The sequence below is a fragment of the Staurois parvus genome, unplaced genomic scaffold (assembly GCF_062004578.1).
Source record: "Staurois parvus isolate SC_StPar_1 unplaced genomic scaffold, SC_StPar_1.0 ptg000226l, whole genome shotgun sequence".
NCBI classification, from domain to species: Eukaryota; Metazoa; Chordata; class Amphibia; order Anura; family Ranidae; genus Staurois; species Staurois parvus.
The window spans coordinates 1,131,467-1,154,040 of NW_028318022.1; the positions used below are offsets into that span (position 1 = coordinate 1,131,467).

General features: G+C 40.8%; 1 protein-coding gene across 1 annotated transcript in view; it reads right to left on the bottom strand.

Moving 5' to 3' along the window:
• MCPH1 (microcephalin 1) overlaps positions 1 to 22,574 on the bottom strand; it is a 417,602-nt gene that overhangs the window by 14,609 nt on the left and 380,419 nt on the right. Inside the window, exon 13 of the mRNA XM_089679549.1 lies at positions 7,700 to 7,937. Coding sequence (XP_089535675.1) covers positions 7,700 to 7,937 — 238 coding nt within the window. The remainder of the gene's footprint in view (positions 1 to 7,699; positions 7,938 to 22,574) is intronic.

Below are 22,574 nucleotides of genomic sequence, written 5' to 3' on the forward strand. Positions count from 1 at the left end.
ATTTTAGAAAAAAAAATTATAAGGTGAATTCTGTACACCCTCTCCAACCCCTCTGTCCCAGCTATGCTTACCTTTGTGGGTGATGAGCTGTCAGTGCCCAACCAGTATAGAGGTCCAGGGATTTGAAATCCCTGTTCTTCCTCCTCTTCTTTCTGCATGGCTTCTGAGGTGGATCAGTGCAATTCATATTGGTCAGTGGTGGCACAGAGTATCACTCTGACCTGTCACAGAAGTGCTGCAGAAGAAGAGTGGGATTTTAAATTCCTGGACTGCTACACTAGCTGTGTGGTCACTGCCAATTCATCACTCGCAGAGGTAGGTACAGTGGGGACAGGGGGTGGAGGGTGGAGAGGATGTATGGTGTTAGTTTACCTTTTAATTTTTTTTCTGAAAAGGTGAACTAACCCTTTAACCACTTGAGCTCCTGAGGATTTACCCCCCTTAATGACCAGGCCTCTTTTTGCTACTCGGCGCTGCACTAATTCAACTGATAATTGCGCGGTCATGCAATGCTGCACGCAAACGAAATTTATGTCCTTTTTTTCACACAAATAGAGCTTTCTTTCGGTGGTATTTGATCATCTGTGCGCTTTTTATTTTTCACGCTATACACATTAAAAGGCCAAAAAATTTGAAGAAAAACAATATTTTTTACTTTCAGCTATAAAAAATATATAGTAAACTCAAAGTTGGTTATAAATTTAGGCCAAAATGTATTCTGCTACATGTTTTTGGTAAAAAAAATCCCAATGAGTGTATATTGATTGCTTTGTGTGGAAGTTATAGCGTTTACAAACTATGGTATAAATACTGCAATTTACGCCATTTTTCTGCTATACAGCGCTGCACTAGTTTAACGGACAATTGCGCGCTCATGCAATACGGTACATAAATGAAATTTACATCCTTTTTTTCCCCACAAATTGAGCTTTCTTTTGGTGGTATTTGATCACCTGTGCGGTTTTTATTTTTTGCGCTATAAAAAAAAGACTGACAATTTTGAGGAAAAAAAACAATATTTTGGACTTTTTGCTATAAAACATGTCCAGTAAAAATAAAATGCAAAAATCAAATTTAGTCATAAATTTCTGCCAAAATGCATTCTGCGACATGTCTTTGCTAAAAAAAAAACCCGTGAAAGTTATAGCGTTTACAAATGGCGGGAAAGATACTGGGATTTTTAGGTTTTTTTTTTATACTAATAATGGCAGCGATCAGCGAATTATGGCGGCGATCAGGGACTTATGGCAGCAACCAGCGACTTATGGCGGGACTGCGGCGGACATTCTGACATTGGGGGGTACTGACTTGGGGTCACTGACATCCCTAAAAACACTAATACAGTGATCAGTGCAAAAAAAAAAAAAACTGACTGTACTAATGGCAATGGGGAGGAAGGGGTTAACTTTATTTTGCAGGGAAGGGTTATAGGAGTGAGGGGAGTGTTTTACTAGGGGGCCGGGGTGAGTACTAGGCGGGACAAGGCTGTTCGAGAAAGAGAAACTCTTCTTTCTCGATCAGCTCATCCTCGAGCTGTCAGGGAAGTGACAGACAGCACAGCTACTGCAGTTGTGCTCTCTGTCACTGTTTGCCGCCGATCGCCGGAACATAGCCGCTAACGAGCGGCTGTGACCCGACGACTGACATCTGCGGCGGTGATCCGCAGGACAGATAGGGCGGTGGCGCGCCCCCTATTTGTTTACAAAACACACGTCTTAAAACGTGGTTTTGCCTGTGAGTGCCGCCCTGCCGCCGTATATGTACAGTGGCTGGGCAGCATGCGGTTAAGCAGGTATTAAAATATCATAGATACTTATCGGAAAGCAGAACCCATCTGATGTGAACAAAAGCCCATCCCTACAGACCTTTAGGTGGACCATGCATGTTTATAATTATGGTCCATCTGGTGCTTCAAAGCTTTCTACCCTCCATTTAGCCACAACTCTTACTAAGGAGAGTGCAGAGCCATAGTCTTACGTTATTGTAGGTTTATGGATAAGCGCAACGAATACAGTTATAATGTAAGGGGGCAGCCTTTAGTTCTAGCTCTTCAGTTGGCTAGCAGTGGGGCCCAATTCTACCACTGGTGCACATGAGAATTGTCTCAGTCAAGTCTAGGCAGCAATAAGGCTACTAGGTGGGTCAGTTCTTAAAGGGCTCAGTCACTTTAGCAGCAGATAGTAAATACCCACAGCAGCATCTCACCAGTCCCAGAGATATTGCAGGTCCCTACCTGACCACACACAGTGATAAGTCCACACTCTGCTCTGCACCCAGGTGACTGTCTGTCGGCACCCCTGAATTCAGAAATCCGGATCTCACATAGGCTGCCAATATGAAACAGTGGTGGTGCACATGGGACAGCAATGTGCACTCTCTGCCTCCCCACGACAGGAGGAAGCTGTGTCCTGTACCACCTGAGGAAATTCCCTTCTTTCACCTCCTCCTGGCAATCTCTATCTGGGAAAGCAATTCAAATGCTCTTTATAACAGTACATTCTCTTGTCTTGACTACAGCCCCCACAGTACAGTGCTGTCTAAGTCTATTGAACTCTTCCTGCTCAACAGCTCCTCTCACTAATACAGCTGTTAACCAGATCAGCATTGCAGGGCAACAGCTACAGAGAGACAAAGGGGGGCCACATACATTATTAGTGCTGCCAAAGCACAGAATAAAGAGGAAATGGCTAAATCCTAAAGAAGACGACAAAATCTTTTTTTTTTTGTTACATCAGTTACGGGAAAAAAAAATACAATGAGATCACAAAATGAAAATTGGGTACATTACTTATGTCTTATGTTGAGGGGGACATTTTTAAATTCTTTATTTTCAGTTTTTAGGTCATACAGGAACAATCCATTTGGAGAACAATGAAAATATACAGCATAGCCCTCTAACATCGCTCTCATATTTTTAGCTAGATAAATATCTGGATCACATAAGGATTTTGTAATAGTCGCCAAAAGAGAACTTTAAAATCTAGGAACCCAGTATATATTGAAATTCAGGTGAGCAGCTTAATTCTAACAATCTTATGATTTGTCAATGCCAGGAGCGCTTCCATTAGTTTGATATTATTATTCTTGAAACCTGGCGGCTAATAACTAATGTTGGCTAGCTTTCAGTAGAGCCCTTCTTTAGATGGTGCATTGTCCTGTTAATATGTTAATCGATCACAAAGGCTAAGCTGCTAAATAGGAGCAGTCTCTGTTTTGGCTAACCATGTGTGGTGGATGGTTAAGGCATGTATTTCAGCTCACCATTTCCTGGCAGGTGGCTAATCTAGTCCCATTGGCTTGGCGACTTGCAGTTTCCAGTGATCAGGTCCCAGATCCTCACAAGCTGCAGTCTCTCAGCTCGGACCCTGAAGACAGAGATTCTCTCTCTCTCAACTTAGTCACCAAAGTGGCTCCAGCAGGCTCAGGTGCAGGTCTGTCCTCTATCCCTGACGTGGGGGACAGGCACAAGAACAGGTCCTCTTTGCTTCTCTCCATTTGCTCCAGTCCCTCAGATGTGAGCCACAGACCCTAATGGCAGGTCTATCCTCATCACGCTCTTTCTTTGTCAGCTCACAGTGCAGCAGTGAGAGCGTGCAGCTGGACAAAACTCCACAGTGCACCCAGTGGAGGGTAGGGGGGTTTCTACTGGACAGATGAAGTGAGGAGAGTGGGCGCCAGCATTTCTACAGCCCGCTCTATGTTAACAATAGTCCGGTGAGGTGAGTGGGGGGAGAACGCAGAGCACAGAAACACAGCAAGGCACCTGTCTACATTAGTAAACCACTGATGTGGGGAGTTTTGTTTACAAAATAATGGAATACATGTTTTTTTCTTGGAGTGGAGGAGGAAAGCAGCAGTGTCATCTGGCATTTGGACATCTGTTAATTTTAATATCCAACTTGCATCCAGAAGTCGTTGAGACATGCACGGGACCAGAAGACATGTAGTATGGAACCCACCTCTTCCAGACATCTCCAACACACAATTTATGAAAGGTCGTGGGAACTCGGTCTGGAACCACCTTGAGAGGATCTTATATCCCATCCCTTGGGTTTTATATGATATTGATACCCTATGGGTCATTTGTATGTTTTTATCCCTTTGTTAATTAGTGAAGGTAGTGTGTTGGTCTTTTTCCCATTTAGCCAGGTATTTCAGAGGTGGTGAATTTATTGGGTGAGTCAGTTTGCCGTATGACGATGAAAAGCCATGTGGAATCACCACGTGAAAAAAGATGGTTTTATGGCTGCAATTCTATTAAATTCTAAATGCAATTCTATTAAAGGAAAATAATAAAAACAATATGGGGAAAGTTGCATTTAATGGCTAAAGTGCTGAGTGTTCATTTTTTGATGGCTGCAGCTCCTCTGATTGAGTATAGATTGATAACTCTGTGTAACAAAAAAAAGATGGCGCCTTCCACACCATCCTGCTGTTATGCTACAGCATTTCTGGCTCCGGTCCCTGGTTAGCCGTCTGCTGCATGCTGGCTCCCACAAGTGATTCTGGTCTTGGCAGCTTCCTGCTTCTGCTCTGCAATTCACAGCAGTGCTTCCACAGTGAACTCTCTATAGATGCTCAAGCTGCTTCCAGGTGTTATTCTGCTCCACCTGGCTGCTTCACTGGCACCCCCTGTTCCTTCTATCTTTTTCCGTAGGATCACCTCTTTGGATAAACAAATTTTTTCAAACTCTGTGGCAGTTGGGAGAGAGATCGCTTTTCCCAGTTGTGAGTCAAGAAGAGGCATAATTGCATCTCTTTCTACAAAAGGAAGAGGGGGCTCAAACATAGTTTGGATTTCTGATAATTATCGCCACTGCCCCACACTGCAGAAATGAAATACACAAAACTGTCCCTTCCTTAGGGTACAGAGGACAGACCTGTCTTGTAGTCCTGGGGGGCTCAGTCCCGAGACAGTCGTGTCTGACAAGATCAAATGTTAATTATTCCTGAACAGTGTTAATATAACCCTAGATGAGGAGGTAAGTTTTGGTGGAGCCACAGAAGACCTCTAAACAAACAGTTCAAGAAGGATTGCTCTGATTGTACACACTATTTGGCAGACTCAGGCTTACACCAATTTAAGATCCAGGCTATATGCGTTGCTCAATGATATTTGTACACATCAGGTAAACCTATGCCACCCAAAGATTTATGTCTGGTCAAAATTTCTTCGTTAATCTTGTGAAGTCAGGGACTCTACCAGCTCAAAGAAATCTCCCAAACTCACTCCTGATCTTTTAAGGAAACAATCCTGGGATTTGTATCAGAAGGGTGTGGAAGAGGTACAGGAGCCAGGTGAGCATGTTCATGTTGAGCATGCTGTTCCTTCCAAACCAGAAAAGCAATTTTGTGGAAAACTTAGTTAAGTCCTGCTTAACCTGTACTAGGGGGGAAATTGGCAGTGAAAATGCCCCCAATGGTACAGTAGGTGTGAGGAATATATCCAAGCATTTGAGGCACTTCAGGGTCTATTTAAATGAAAAGTCTATGTGCAAGTTATCAAGGGTCAGCCAAGGTACATTAACATTCATGTCTTCAGATTTTTGTAGATTTATTCAAAACTGGAGAGCACACTACAAGTCTGAAATGTAGTCTATTCATAACATGTTACATCCTAAATATGGGTGTAACATGTTATAAAAGGTGAACTTATCTTTTAAGGGCTGAATGATAAAAAAAAAAAAAAAAAATCATTGGCATACTCTGCAACCTTATGCTCCCCTGATTTTGTTTGGCTCTGATCTGGCTCGGGAGGGTCCTAGTGATAAAATAAAAATGGGGACAATGGGCATCCCTGCCTAGTACCCTTATTATTATGCTCAAGAGGTTTGGACAGAGGACCACTTTATTCTAATTGTTGCAACTGGGTAACAGTATATAACTTCTATCCATTTGAGAAAATTCTCACCCAGACCCAGGATTTCAATTACCGCCTTCATGAAGACACAAACCACTCAATCTCAGCATCAGTCAGTGTCTTACTCTGTGTCCAGTGGATAGAATTCATGGCCCTAGTAGTGGTGTCCTTTGCCTCTCTTTGTGGAACCTTGTTGTAAGAAATAATGTAAACAATTACTTTGGTTCAGTCTAAGAAACAGGTTGGGGGATAATATTTCTAGAGATAGAGGTAGCAGAGGAACTGGCTCGGTTAAATTTTAATAAATAGGTCCTGATGGTATTTAAAATTTTAACTTTAGTTTAGTTGTTGGACCATTAACGGATTTTTTTTTTTTTTAAATAAGCCTCTTCTAACAGGAGAGGCTCCATGTGACTGGCGGACAGCTAAAATTATACCTATCTACAAGAAGGATAGTAAAGGAGAAGGTGGCAACTGCAGGCCAGTGAGTACACCATCTGTTGTAGTTAAAAGGGAGGATCATTTATCATTTAAAAACATACAACCTGACCTAAAAAAGAATGGCTTTACTGAGGACAAATCACATCATATTGATACAGTTCCACGTAATGATGCCGTACAAAAACTGTACAAACTAGGACTTAACCCTCTGGTAGTTCAGTGAATATGCAGCTGGCTAAAGGATAGATAGTAGAGTGTGGTTTAAATGAGATTTGTTTGAAACAGAGACAAGTCACTATTGGTGTACCACATGGATCTGAACTAGGTCCTGTTCTATTTATTCTGTTTGTAAGTGATATATCTAAAGGTTTGGTAGGTATGGTATGTTTTAATGCTGCTGACGCAAAGGTGTGCAATACGGTTGATATTCCTGGAGGTGTCTGTAACAGGAAACATGTTCTGGTATTGCAGGAAGATTGGTAAGCAGTGGAAACAGGTCAGTGTTTCAAAATGTAAAAAAATGCACTTAAGGAAAAATAATCCTTTATGGAGTACATTATTGGGAATACAGTGTTGGCTAGAACCACAGAGGAAAAGATTTGGAGGTACTTATTTCAGATGACTGCAAATTGAGCAAACAGGTTGGCCAGACAGTGGAAAAAGCTGAAGGAATTCTAAGGTGCAACACTAGAGGGATCACCTTTAGCAGGAAACTGATTCCGGATTCCTCTACATAGATCTTTAGTAAAGACCTCATTTGGAAAAATGTGTTCAGTTCTGGAAACCTCACTTACAAAAACACAATCCAAAGTGCAATACCCCACACAAGTGAAGGGGTGCTTGGCAATCCAGCATAGGAGTCTTGTTCAGCCAGCTGGCTGCAAATCCTCACAAGGGAATGTATATACAGTATATTAGAATGAGCCTAGAGATGGGCAACAAAAATGGTGAAAGGTCTGAGGATTAAAACATGTCAGGAGGGAATTCAGGAACTTAATATATACAATCTGGAGAAAGGACGAGAAAGGAAGACATGACTGAAATTCTAAAATACATTAGGGGTTCAGATGGGCAGTATTTTCATATAACGTAAAGATCAAAAACACATGAACATGACCTCAAACTAGCAGGAGGAAAGTTCAAAACTGACCTTGGAAAGAGTAGTTGATGCATGGAATAGATTTTCAGCACAGGTAGTGAGTCAGTCAATAAGTAGGTTCACACATGTTTGGGACAAACACAGATCAGTACTCAGAAAAAAAAGTTTTAAAAAATAAGGCAGACTTGGACTATTTTTTCTGCCATCACTCTTTTGTTTCTAAAAATGAATGTCTTAAATGAAAAAAAAGGCAGTTTTCCTAGGTTTAAATGTTTAATTTTGAAGAAAAATGATCTTACCAAACAGCCATTTTTCAGAGACACTTATCATGTCTGCAGGCTTTTTCCCCATGAATACTCCAATACAGATCTTGGCCTGGCGTAATGTTTTGCACACTTTTCCTCCACAAAGCTGCACCATTTCAACGAGCTTGTCACTTGGGGGATCACTACTTGGGGAAATAAACAGGGGTGGCACACTGGACAGGAAATCCTGATAATATTCTCCTCCTGAGAGATGGCGTTGTAATCTACAAATCTGTAGGAAGAAGGGAAACTATTGAACCAGCAAATTCTGGAAAAAAACATTTGTTTCATGTTTTTGGTTATAGAATTGCAAATCATAAAATAGAAATGCCATACAAGAACACTAAACTTGGGTTTCACAGCTAATTGATACAGTAGTTGTTCATGTCAGGTTTACATCAGCTTCAGGACAGGATTAGCTCTCAGGATTATCCTGTTCACATATATGCTGTTTAGGAATGTTTATCATAGAAGTCAATAGCCTGTAATCCGCACCTGAACTGGACTGCACTGCTCAGAAATCGTACATGACTCTTTATCAAACCGCACAGAATCCACACCGCCAGTGCATGGGACATATGTGAACAGGCACCATAGGAAGCAATGTTTTTTCACATGTCATGCAGATTGGATACAGTTCAAACCACATCCAATCTGCATATATGAGAACCAGCACTGAAGGAATCTTATCTGCACACTCACAGAAGGAAACAAAAAATATCTGCCCTCCTGCATCATATTTCTACTATGGTATCCGATGTTTGTCAATTGTAATTGTTTTTTACCATACAGACACAGATGAAAGGCATCAAACATGCATGTTGTAACATATGGCATAATAAATGTACTTGTAGAATGTTTTATTAATATAATAAATAACAAATTCTCTCAACAGTCTCCAACCCAGATCACACAAGTCTTGACCCTTCAGTATGAAAAACACAGGGTGGTTACCAAGCATCGTATCTAAAAAGCATTTAGTATCAATTGATTTCTTTCTAACCATAAACTATACATGCCTTGTTTTTATTGTTTAACATAATTCTATTGAAAAAAATATTTTTTTTTCAGACCAGTGTTTTGAAGCCCATAACATCAAATAATAGTAAAGATGAAAATAGATTAAAATTTCTTGCAGTGAGTTTTAGGGGAAGAGTCACAAATGCATTTGCCTGTGCCAGAAGTCACATGTGTTTTAGAGCTGAAATTTTAGACCGCCAATATAGAGTAGCTCACTAAGGAAAGACAGATTGAGAAGCCCATCACTGCAGAGTCTTTCAGAAAGTTCCCACTGTATTAGTCATGAAGCCAATGCCCAACTCAATTTTATAAGTTCAAAAAGGCTGACTTTTCATTTTAAAACATTATGTTTTTGTAACATTCATAACCTAATTGTTAAACTTCACAAATTGCTTATAATAAATAATGTTGTCTTTTACAAAATGTGTATTTTCTGACACATCGCAAAATAGGTTCCTCTTTAAAAGCTATTAAAAAAACAGTATATCGGTAGTGAAAATAGCTAATAGATTGCATTAATTTCTTAATAAAATGGATACATTATTAAAATATAGGAATCCATTGGTACAGAGGATTATGTTCATAAGGACAGAGAGAAATACTTGATTATTTACTAATTTTTACCATATATAGATCTACAATAAATCTGTGTCGAGAGAAATGTACACACTGCCATTGCTGACCTGAAATCTTGAAACTACCAGGGGCGGACTGACCATTTGGAAACTCGGGCACTGCCCTAGGGCCCGGGGTCAGTTGGGGGCCCCATGAGATGCCCCTGGTACCTTTATCATAGGCTTTTTTGAGTTTGGGCAAGGACACAGGGGCCCCATGATCCCCTTTTGCCCGGGGGCCCCATGAGTTGTCAGTCCGCCCCTGGAAACTACTAGTAGCCTAGCTATCTTTGGAGTAAGCACTTAATCGCTGGCTCAGAATAAATATGCAGCAAGCCAGAACTACTGATCAGTATTCTTGGTCTGGTTCAATGTCACAATTTTAAACCATCAGATGAGCTTGAGAGCCAGTCTTAGTTTCTATCCAACACCTACTTATTAATTCCTAGGCACATTCATTATCCTAGAGATAGCAAGAGGTTATTGAAATATTAAATGTGAAAGACTTCTATAAAAAAAAGAAAACATTTTTCTATATTAAAGGTTATTTTAACAACTTCTAGGTCCTTTAATTGATTGTAAACCTCTGACGTGAAATATGAACAAATCATATTCCTCTATAGCATGGGTGTCAAACTGGCAGCCCTCCAGCTGTTGCCAAACTACAATTCCCATAAGGCTTTGCAAGATTGACAGTTACAAGCAGACTCCCAAAGGCAGAGGCATGATGGGACTTGTAGTTTCGCAACAGCTGGAGATCCGCCAGTTTAACACCCCTGCTCTATAGTGTGTACTTTTCTATATCCAGAGCAATGAGTGTAATTTCTTTGTGCTGTCATGCTTCCTCTGCTATCTGCTTGAGTCACTTTTGACAAGTTTTTTTTACACCAAGAGGTAAAAAGGTAACAGGGGACAGAGCTCCAGTGCACAACCTGTGATTGACAGCCTCAGTTCTGTTCCTGTGTGCTGTGTGAAGGAGGTGTGTCCCTTCCCTCCAATCAGCTCTCACTGAGCTCTGCAGAGTGAAATTTGAGCTCCCTGCCTCTGGCATTTCAAAAGCATGGACAAGCTATATAAATTCTGCACTTTGCACAGCTGTAGAGAAGACTGTAGATAAACTGATACAACTAATGAAGGATGATTTGTTTCATCTCTGTGTATCACCTGAGTCCAGTCACTTCATTGGGCTTATGTAAGGGTTTACAAACACTTTACTGTTCCTATATATTGAAATCTGAACTTCCTGGTGACTGAAATACTTACCTTCCTGGAGAATGTTCTGCTTCAGCTTCCCTCCAGTACTAGTGAAAAGCCTAGTCATTGGTGATGTCAACACCGGTGAAAGGGTGAATGATTTTTTCCTTCATTGGGAATCACAGCACCAAATGTCAAAGCTTTTAATTACAAGAGCAGCACTGAAAGGTACCTGGAGCAGCATATTCTATAAAAAGATTATTTTAGCTTTAACCTAACTCTATTTATCCAATCAAGCAAGACTTTGCTTATCAAGATATGGCTATTTGATAACATTTTAGTGTAACCCTTTTGCTTCCAGTTTTTGCACATTTAAAAAAAACCAAAACCAAAAAAAACAAACATTGTAGGCCTAAAGATTAGTTGAAATGCCCAAAACATATTTTCTGAAAGCAGAGGCCCTGGAGAACAAAATAGTAGTAGTTCCCTCTTTTTATGTCCCCACTTATTAGAGCAATGGTTTATCAAGTGCATTTTCAGTGGAAAAAAATACAACAAAGTTAATTTTAGGGCACACAATTGCAATATAATACCCAATTTTTGTTAAAATATAAATGACGAGATTGCACCAGGAAAAAAAAAGATAACCAACATGCCAAGCCTTAAATTTCTGTGCACCCATGAAACTGCGTCACACTTTGGTAGTCTAAATTTTCCATAGGTGGAGTTTTAAGGCCTCAACAGGCCATTAGTTTGGAGTAAACTGTGAATAATGGGCCTAGAATAGTTGCTCTTGCTCTGATATGCACAGTGATATGTAACATGTATAGCACAAGCAACCTTTATGTATATAGGTGCCCCCAGTGTGTGTAGTGGTGGGGAGGGCTAAAAAATTTGGGGTGAAGGGGTTGGAAGTAATTGATTTTTTTACTTTTTTCACTAACACCCCATATGGAAGAAAAATATATTTGAAATATATTTTAAAAATATTCTTCCCAAATATATTGACATATACTTGAAATACTACAATTTTGGCCATATTCAATATATTTCAAAATATATTTCAATAAATTGACATATATTGAATATTGCCAAAATTGTAGTATTTCAAATATATGTCAATATATTTGGGAAGCATATTTTTATAATATATTTAAAATATATTTTTCTTCCATGTGAGACATTATTAGAATCACATAGGGTAGGGGACCCCTAATGTCTCACCTGCCCTCCATTGAAGCTAAGCGAATGGAGCACAGGTCATGCTCCATTAGCTTCTTCCCCAGCAACAGCAGCCAAGGAAAGTGACAACAGAAACTGGAAGTGATATTATACATGTCACTTCCAGGGTCTTACTAGGTAGGGGGGATCAGCAAACAGAGGTTCGTTGGTCTTCTTTCCCTCTACCTGGTGAAACTCACCATGTGGATATTGAGCCCACAGGTGGAAAAGCGCAAGCCCAGTATGTATGGCATGGGAGGCGCACTTCTGGGGGGCTATTAAAGCAAATGGGCTGTTGGTTTGTGAGATATACACACACTTCTGACTGCTATAGCAGCCAGATGTGTGTGAACCCCTCCTTCCTCACTGCCAAAGATGGCATGACATATGCTGGTTGCAGTAAAATGATTAAAGGTCAGTTTCTATCAATTTTTGAGTCACCTGATGAACTCTTGCAGCTTTCAGAGATGGGGATCATGACATTTCTTGGCTCTACCCTGTGTCATCTTCATCTCTAACAAAACCACAACTTTGGGTGTAGCTTATGTACACAACTATCCAGGCACATTTAGTGTTGGTCTGATGTCATTAAGCAATAAAGCTAGTAAAAATTGGATTTTTGAACTTACCTGTAAAATCTTTTTTTGGGAGTACGTCACGGGACACAGAGCAGGCTATTAAATCATGACTATCTGGGATATGCGCTACATACAGGTGAATAGACACTGGCAGATCAGACAGGATGTCCTCCCCTACATAACCCTTCTCACTCCAGGAGCTCCTCAGTTTTGTAACAAGCAATGAACCACCAGAAAGAGGGGAGGGATCTCTGTGTCCCGTGATGTACTCCAAAAAAAGGATTTTACAGGCAAGTACCAAAATCCAATTTTCTTTTTTTTATACATCACAGAACAGAGAGCATGTAATTACATCAGAACTTGCTGGGATGTCCCAAAGCAATGCTCATGAGGGGAGGGAGACTCGGCAACCACCATCAGGTCTAAGGAAATTACTCCACGAAACTCTGCAGCCAAAACAGTATTATCTGCGGTCTTCCTGGCATCCTGATAAAACCTCATAAAAGTGTGCACAGAAGACCAAACTGCAGCCCTGCAAACCTGAGCCACTTTCACCTGATGATGAAAGGCCCAAGAGGAACCCCCGACAGCTCAAGCCATCCCTGGAAAATGGTGGATTGTCCCTTTCAAACCATTGGCATGAAAGATAAGCTGAAGAACCCAATGAGAAATAGTGCATTAGAACTTGCATGACCCCTTCCCCGAGCCTCTGTAAAAAAGCATACAATAAATCTAGACATATCTTACTTTATCAAACCACTAACAAAAAAGAAAACAATCATGTTCAAATAATAACAAAATTCTCGAATCAACATATGCAACTTAGAAAGATTGTGCAAAAATATTGGCATCTTCTGACCATCGATCCTACAATCAACAAATTTATTTCTGAAACTCCCAACTTTACTTTTAAACGAGTGAATTCAGTAAGGGACCACTTGGTACACAGTGAATATACTGTAAATCACCAGAAAGTCAAGATCCTTGTAAATATCGAGGTACATTTACACGCGGCGGATGTAACCATTGCCACTACATGAATACAAACAAATCAGTTCTTTTACCCAATGGGGAAAAGTTTATGCCTAAACATTATGGGAACTGCAAAACAGAAGGTGTAGTTCACCTGCTAACCTGTGATTGCAATTGTTTTTATGTATGAAAAACTAAATTGAAGTTTTGCCATCAGGCCTGTCACCACATTTCCAGTATGAAATCCAACAATGTTGAGGTACCTTTGGGACGCCATACAGCTGGCCTCCATAGGGATGTTTTTCCCAAGATCCAATTTTTTATTTTGGATAGAGTCCGTCCTAGTCCACAAGGAGATGATTTGAATAAGAGTTTGCTTCAGAGTGAGTTTAGATGATTTCAAAGACTAAGTGCCACTACTTTCCCTGGCCTCAATGAATCCATGTCTTTCAAGCCTTTTTTGGAAGGCTTTGTTTCAGGAGCGTGTGAAAAGGATCTTTGATTTCCCATTCATTCTTTGTGGGCACCTTTGTGATTTTAATTTTCGCATTATAATATAGTTATTCTCTTTTTTGTTACCTATTATATAACAATTATGGGGTGTTTGCTACATTCAAAGCCTGTTTTTTCATTTTCACTTTGATGTGGTTTTTTCTTTGTATATTTAAAATGTTTATTTATTGTACATGTTATACTATGTGGATGTGATTGCCATTGTCTCCAGTGCCTCCCCCCCTTTTCCCCATTCAATCTTTTTTTTTTATTTTCCCCATTTTTTTGTTTCATTGCTGTCCTCTTGTCTCCCCAGCAGCCATCCCTGGGCAATCTGGGCGGCCTTTGAAACCTGGGGGATAGCGTGGCAGTGTTTTCCACCAAAGAGAGGCTTGGTTGTCCTCCCTCCGGGAGCGCATCTCTCTGGGTTTATTTTGTGAGTCAGCGGCATAACATTGCACCGACATCGTGCGTGGTGACGCCATGCACCTCTTGGCTGGGGAGTGGCCATTGTGGCCCGCCAAGAGGCGATAGGTTGCCCTTATTAGGTCTATTTGCAATGGACTATGACTGGTGCAATCCCGAGCCATCTATGTACTATATAAACGCCATCTTGTGGTTCCCTAAGTTGCATATGCAGCCAATGGACAGGTTATTCATCTTTTTTGGGTAGGTCTCATTTTTTGGATAGTTTGGGAGTGTTTTAATGGCATGTCAATATGCCAATTATTGAATAAACTATTTGTGATTTTTTTTATAGATTCGGTAATATTAGAGAACTCTCCTATTTTACTAGGACTTTGACAATATACTATTACCTAACATTCAGCTTGACCTACTACAGCTCCATCTTTAATAAGCATCTTTTTTTGTTCCAACAAGAGTGACGTTGGCCTTTTTCATGTTTATTTGCACCTTTACCTTTTGTTCCATTTCTCTTATTGTTTATTTATTTTTATAGAAGTCATCATTTTGAACTGGGCACTCCTATTTGGCGTCCAAGTGGGGCCGTGAAGTGGTTTCTCGTGGAGGCGAGTGTGGGGCAGCGCCCTTTCTTCTTTTCCTTCTCTCTTCCCCTTTCTTTTTGCTTGGGAGAACCTTGGAAATATTGGCCACATCCACGTTATCTTTGGTTTTAACGAAGTGGCAGTTTCTTCATGTTCTCTGCCCCTATGTGGGCTATGTAAGTGATACTTGCCTGTGAATGTAACTCCCTCTGGAGATATATGGAGATGCGATTATAATAATAGATTCATTACAGGTATCATGCTTGATTAGGCACTTCTGAAGAAGAGATTGTTTGTCTCGAAACGCGTTATGTGCTTGCATGAATTGCTTTTTTTTCTCTCACCTATGCCTTTAGTGCAACAGCTATGTTATGTATTCTCGCCCAAAAATTTTTGTGTGTATATATTTTTTTTAACATTTTGTATAAATAAAACATGGTCTGTAAAGTTTTTAGTTATTCAATGACTCCATTGGTTTTGTCTGTGCCTTTAAAATCCCACAAAAAGTAGGGTTTTCCATACATGCTTCAATAGGGATGATGGCATTTCTTGTTATCACACCTGTTATTGTTCTATTTTTTCTGATGCTCTGTAAGGACAGTAGAAACTTGGACTGCCTGAATGTGCCCCCACACCAGCTGAATTGGCTCAGCACCATCTTGTGGGGTGATTCATATTAATGACAAGTACCACCTCTACTGCAGCTATCCCATTTTCAGAATGAACCAGACACGTGAAAAAACAACAGCATGAAGCACTACAGGCTAAGCATAGTAACTCCTACAATACAGCAGCACATGTACCGAGCAGGCTGCCAACCCAAATCCAGGTAGCTATCGCACACACACAGGTAGTTAGGACTCTACCCTTCAATACCCCTGCTCAGTAGGAAAGAAGGGAGGGGAGAAGAGGGATCATTGTTGATGGGTCCCAGCAGGCTACCAAAGGCACTTACCAATCATGCTGCAGGATCTGTCTGTAAATGATCACTCTGGACCCTCAGGGACTTGATCTCCCTATTTTGGGGTCCCCTACCCTGCACCTGTACAGCACCCTGCTGGAAAACGCCTTGATCAATACTACTGCACAGGGTCCAGTGCCAAAAAAAGGTCATATTACAGGCAAAACCCCACAAAAGTTGTTTATCTGCTGTAGGGAGGCCTGGGTACCTATCATGTTAGCATGACAGGTGCCCAACTGGATTTGGAACACCAATCTCTAGAGCCCAACAGTGAGCTTTTGAGAATCTGTAAAATTGTGCAGAGTGCTGCACATCAGTGACCATCACCTTCGACACTGGCAAAACACGAAGGAGCTCCTGGAGTGGAAGGGTTATGTAGCTGAGGACTTCCTGTATGATTGGTCTGCTAGTGTCCATTCACCTGTAGGTGGCGCATAACCCAGATAGTCATGATTTAATAGCCTGCTCTGTGCCCCGTAAAGTATGGAAAAGAAAGTTAATGTTCTATTTCTTGTTAGGCATACCTACAGTTTGCATGTAAAAAAATGTGCATTTATTATTTTTTGTTGCAGGAGCCTGTAAAGCATTGCACCAGCAATCAGATCACTGGTGCCATGCAGGTTTCTTGCAGACCTGTCAGTATCTCTGCTTACCCATACGGGATGTACAGGCAAGCAGATACACTGACAGGAAGAATCAATGAACTACCACAGCGTTATTGTAGTTCATTGAGAACTACAACCCGACAGATGCTAAGGCTGTGAATGGGTGACGCAGCAGGGCACACATGGCGGTGTTTTTTTTTTTTTTTATTAGAGAAGATTCCCCGCTAGCTGTCAAAGCATGAGCGCAGGGGCCAGTGTATTCATAACATGTTACATCCTGACTATGGGTGTAAGATGTTATGAAATGTGAACTTATCCTTTAACCACAAAAGCGATATTCACCCATCCCCTTTTCAAAGGACAGGAATATTACATTGCATATTCCTGTGGTTGCAGGAAAGAAAATAGCATAATCTATGGCCTGCTTTAGGCTAGTTCGGAGTGGGAGGTGTTATAGATGGGATGTCCCCGTAGCCTTTTTTTTTTTTTTTTGCAGTGTCCAATCATCTGAAGGAAGCTGCATATACAGTAATCCAGTCGTAATGATTTACAAAGTCAGTGTCCTGTACTGTGTGGTTAGGAAGAAAAAGATTAGTACTCTGAGAATTTGAAGATTTATTTGTACATAAAAAATATCAGGCAAACACAGCAAGAATAATTATTTGAAGGAAATATGTTTTGGGGGTAAAGTTTCACTTTAATAAACATTTTTGCTTGTAGCTTTCAGGGCCCATTCACACCAGACTCAGTTTTTTGACTGCATAGACAGTCCAAAATGTAGACTAAAGAGAAGGGTAATTTGGCGCAGTAGAAGGAAAAATACGTTCAAAGTGTTATTGGGGCTAAAGGCACATGAGAATAGTTTCTATATCCAGTGTTGCAGGGATGCTTGGCTCAGTGGCTGTCACTGCTGAAGAGCTAGAAAATACTCTGCAATAGACAAAGGAGGGAGAGAGCAGCGCCTTCTGAAAGAAGCATGTAAGCACTTTATTTAGGAATAAAATGGCAACTTACAAAATAGGGAGATAAAAGCACTCATCAGTAAGTCAAACACTGCTGCAGAATGCAGGTCAGTTCGCAGGTACTGAAATCATCAGCTGTTATGCAAGACTAGATCAGGGGCGGACTGACCATTAGAGCACTCGGGCACTGCCTGAGGGCCCAGGGTCAGTAGGGGGCCCCATGAAATGCCCCTGGTACCTTTTTATAGGCTTTTTTGGGTGTGCTTTGAGTGTGGTCAAGGACACAGGGGCCCCATGATCCCCTATTGCCCGGGGGCCCCATGAGTTGTCAGTCCTTCCCTGGACTAGATATAGATCTACCCTATAATGCCAAAAGTATTGGGACACCTGTCTTTACATGCACATGAACTTTAATAGCATCTTAGTCTTAGTGTTCAATATTGAGTTGGCCCACCCTTTGCAGCTATAACAGCTTCAACTCTTCTGGGAAGGCTGTCCACAAGGTTTAGGAATATCTATGGAATGTTTGACCATTCTTCCAGAAGCGCAGTTGTGAAGTCAGGCACTGATGTTAGACAAGAAGGCCTGGCTTGCAGTCTCCGCTATAATTCATCCCAAAGGTGTTTTATCAGGTTGAGGTCAGGACTCTGTGCAGGCTGGTCATGTTCCTCCACCCCAAACTCGCTCATCTGTGTCTTTATGGACCTTGCTTTGTGCACTGGTGCATAGTCATGTTGGAACAGGAGGGGGTCATCCCCAAACTGTTCCCACAAAGTTGGGAGAATGAAATTGTCCAAAATGTCTTGGTATGCTGACGCCTTAGGAGTTCTCGTCACTGGAACAAAGGGGCCAAGTCTAATCTATGGAAAACAACTCCACACCATAATCCCCCCTACACCAAACTTTACACTTGGCACAATGCAGTCAGGCAAGTACCGTTCTCCTGGTAACTGCCAAACCCAGACATGTCCATCAGATCGCCAGTCAGAGAAGCATGATTCATCACTCCAGAGAACACATTTCCACTGCTTTGCATTGCACTTGGTGATGTAAGGCTTGGATGCAGCTGCTCAGCCAGGGAAACCAATTCCATGAAGCTCCCTACATACTGTTGTTGTACTAATCTGCAGGCCACATGAAGTTTCGAGGTCTTTAGCTACTGACTGTTGGCAACTTCTGCGCACTGCATGCACTGACCCCGCTCTGTCATTTTATGAGGCCTACCACTTCGTGGCTGAGTTGCTGTTGACCGTGGAATATTTAGTAGCAAGGAAAGTACACGGATGGACTTATTGTACAGGTGCCAAAATCTCACGGTACCATGCTGGAATTCACTGGCAATATAGTGCATAAAAGAAAAGGCCCATAAGCATGTTACAAGACTGGAACAGACTCCTTATTTTTCAATACAATAAATACAAAAAATATCATCTGTATTAAGGCAGTGCAAACAGTATGCATGATGTGCAGCTAAGCTAAAGATAAATTCTTACTACAGGCCACAGCAGTTGGACAGAAGCTCATGTTCAAAGTTCATGACATCAAACCCTTCCATAAAGATGTTAATTATTCTTCTAGCTACCAAAGTCTTAATTCCTAAAGCAGGATATTGTTTCATATTGCCATTGCTTATGGGTTCAATGGACATCCAGTTTACCATAATAATTTTTAACAATGTAATAGATGCCTTTAGGATAAAGTAACTGTGTTTCATTAGTTGAACTGTTCTATTGAGAACACAGCAGAATTTTAATAGAAGTTAATTAATGCTTATCAACCCATAAAAGTCTTATGTTAATAAACCGTATCAATGTTTCAAAAATGTTTGCGTGTTTTTCTTTACTTAATAAAGACTTACAGACAATCCACCTGAAAACTGCTCTTTTGGTTTGGCCTCAGGTGGTTTCAAAATCATTGATTACTTATAATCAAATGGGAAACATACTGGATCTAAAATGCTTATTCACAAAACTGCAAATAGAACAATTGTTAGGCAGACCATTAAAGAATATGTAAACCCAATATTTCATATTCCTGATATGTGCCTGCTGTGCCATGTACGGTGCTTGTTTGAAAAAGAATCCTGCTCTCTTTGTATTGCTTCCTTTGTGTTAAATCCCTGGTGTTCCTATCTTTCCCTCTGATTTCCTATTAACTGACCACACTAGGCAGGCAAGCACAGCATGGTCCGTTCTCTAGCTGTGCTGGGAACTCAGCCTGCTCTTCTCCAATGATCAGACTTGTGCCTTGTGAGGGTATGCGATCACTTCTAAAAAAAAAAAAAAAAAAAAAAAAAAAAGAAGGAAAAGCTATTTGTAATGTTTTTTATATCCATACACAATGTACTCAGTGTAGAGCTGGTAGGGGACAGCTGCAGCTTCGATTGGTGATACATTCATTTAGGGGTGTTTTTTTTGGTTTTTTTTGGATCACACAGTATATCTCTTTTGAGAGATAACTTAACAAAACCAACTATAAAAGAAATTGCCGCCTCATATTATAAAAGGAAGATTAGGAGGAACCATGTTAGTCCTCTAAGTGGAATACTCTTCTTTATTGCTGTTGCTAAAAGTTATAGTAAAATTGTCCTTTTTGTGGGGCTTCAATTTTGATACCAGAAAAAAATGCTGAATATAGTTCACATTAAACACAATGTATATGACATGAAAATTAGCAATGTTTGTGAATGTCCATCTATAGAAGTCTTTTTTTGTTTCTCCACACACTATGGATAATATTTAGAGAGTACTTTAGGCTGGGCTCGCACAGATTGCTCTATGGTAACACGTGACTGCAGTGTACCACAACACATAATAAAGCACTACCATGCATTGTGGTATGCTGCATTGAAAAAACAAGTTTATGCACCTTTTTTAGGGCATTTAGGTGTGTTAGGCAGCCCATTCAAATGAATGAGCTGCACAACACACATTAATGCAAGGCACTATGGGAGGGAATTCAATAACGCTGCTTCTTAATGTATTGTGCCAAATTCATGAAGCATATGCAATACTTTTAGTTCTGACAGTAACTCATGTACCAAAATTAGATTTTAAAATGTGCCACTTGTACATTGTGGCACAAAGAAATGCAAAACAAATTCAAAATAAAATACTGATAGTCTGTATATTATAAAAGTGGAGCTAATTAAGACCAACTCTCTTTTGGTGTACAGAAACTGGCTCAGACAGGGCCAGTGCTAGACTATGGTGTGCCCTAGGCAAGACCAGCTACTTGCAGGAAAAAAAACAAAACTTCAATTTATTTTAAAACCATAAAAAGTATTAAAACAGAAGAACATGAAACTGCTAAATTTCTCTTCATTTGCAAAAACATGTGTCACAATATGCCACCAGCACCAATATTAAAGGCAAAAAATATATTAACCAAATATAAATTGATAATATATTAACCAAATATAAATTGACTGTATTATATTACGTATCTGTATTTTTCTTTAAGTCAGACAAACGCAAACAAAAAAAAAAGTTAAAAATGTCTCAAAAGTTTTCGTTTCAGACACATCAAAATCTCACTTTTCGTGCCTTTTCTTTTGCACATTTTTTTCACCAGTTCAACCAGATCAAGTGCTGATGCATGGGCATATTCAGTTGATGTAGTTTCCAGCAAAGAGACATCCCCATATATTCAAAGAGATGAGTCAGTCACAGACACAGCACAGGAGGTCCACATCCAAGTAGCATTACTAGACAGTGCACAAACAGCTCCAATGTAGCAGAATTGTCAATTTAATTTACCAGTAAATGTCTAAAAACTTGTTTGCAGTGAACACTGAGCTCATCAGTCATTCAGGAGCACAGCGGAACCGCACAATCGAACTGCACCTCTTCCACAAAGCTGAGCAGAGTGGCACCATAACGAGCATCTGGTGTGCAGGGAGAGGCAGAGCAGAGTCTAGATGACATCATTCTGCCTTCCACTCTCTATATCTGTAGCAGGAACAGAGCTGTATGCTTACTCTGTGCTGTGGTCACCCTGTTTTGCTACAAAGTGTTTTGCTCCCACACCGACACTGGCAGATGTGCAGGAACAGCATTCCAGCATCTTCCACCAGAAAAAAAGCTCTGGCCATGCTGATCCAGTTTTTACAATGTACCAGGTACTGATAGTACTATCTAAAACACACAGGTACATAATTCCCCCCATACCCAATTTAGGTCAATGGTATAAAGGTTACCAAAATAATTCAGCACATAGCTAAATTCATTTCCAAATGAGAATAATTGTGTCCCTGTCAGGGGTCAGTATCCACTAATCCAGAATCCAATTCTCAACCTTTTTTCAGTCAAGGCACCCTTTAAAATTATGGACAATTTCAAGACACCCTTTAAAATTATAGACAGTCACAAGGCACCCCATTCTAAAATGTAAAAAAACTATTCTAGTAGTTTTATATGACGCAGCAACATCTACATATGGATGCCCATTGCTAGAGGTGATTTATTCTTCCAAATCAAATACACCTTTGTACACTGGTCCTGACTAGCAATAGTGTTTCTCTCAGGTTTTTTTTCCGTCACTGAGCTAATGTGACTGCAGCACAGATGGAGAGGGGCGGGGAGGGTCAAACAAGGATGTTGTGCAGGCAGCTGACATCTTATCAACTGATGTCATTGGTTGTCAGGATGCCGGTGGCTTAAGGTCATAATGGCGCACAATGAAAACCTACAGCTTTGTGTTACTAAAAGGCAGGCTTCTTCCACCTGCTGGTTTGTATACAAGTTTTGTGCAACTTTTAGACATTTTGCCAAGGCATTCCTGAAGAAACCTCAAGGCACAGCAGGGTGCCTGGGCACCCTGATCGATAAAGACTGCAGTAATCAAATCCTGTGATCACACTATCAACCCATACACAGGCAGGCACTTCGATTCAGCTGTCAGCCTGGGACTGAGGTATGACCCCTGGTAAAGTATGCCTCCCTCCGTGACTCTGCTAATCAATGTCATGGACTGTAGCTGGCAGGGTGACAGTTGCAGTGAGTGGAGGATCCACACTCTGATAGATGCCAGGCTGGAATTCCTCAGGCAATGGGAGGAGATAAAACGCTGTGACAGCAGGTAGCCCACACACACACACACACACACACACACACACACACACACACACACACACAGGACACCCAAACTGAGCGATTCCACAGTGACAGATCCACTGCTCAGAGGATGTCATCAGTTCCTGTTACTGAGCGATCCGACACTAAGCAATCCTACACCACCACCAA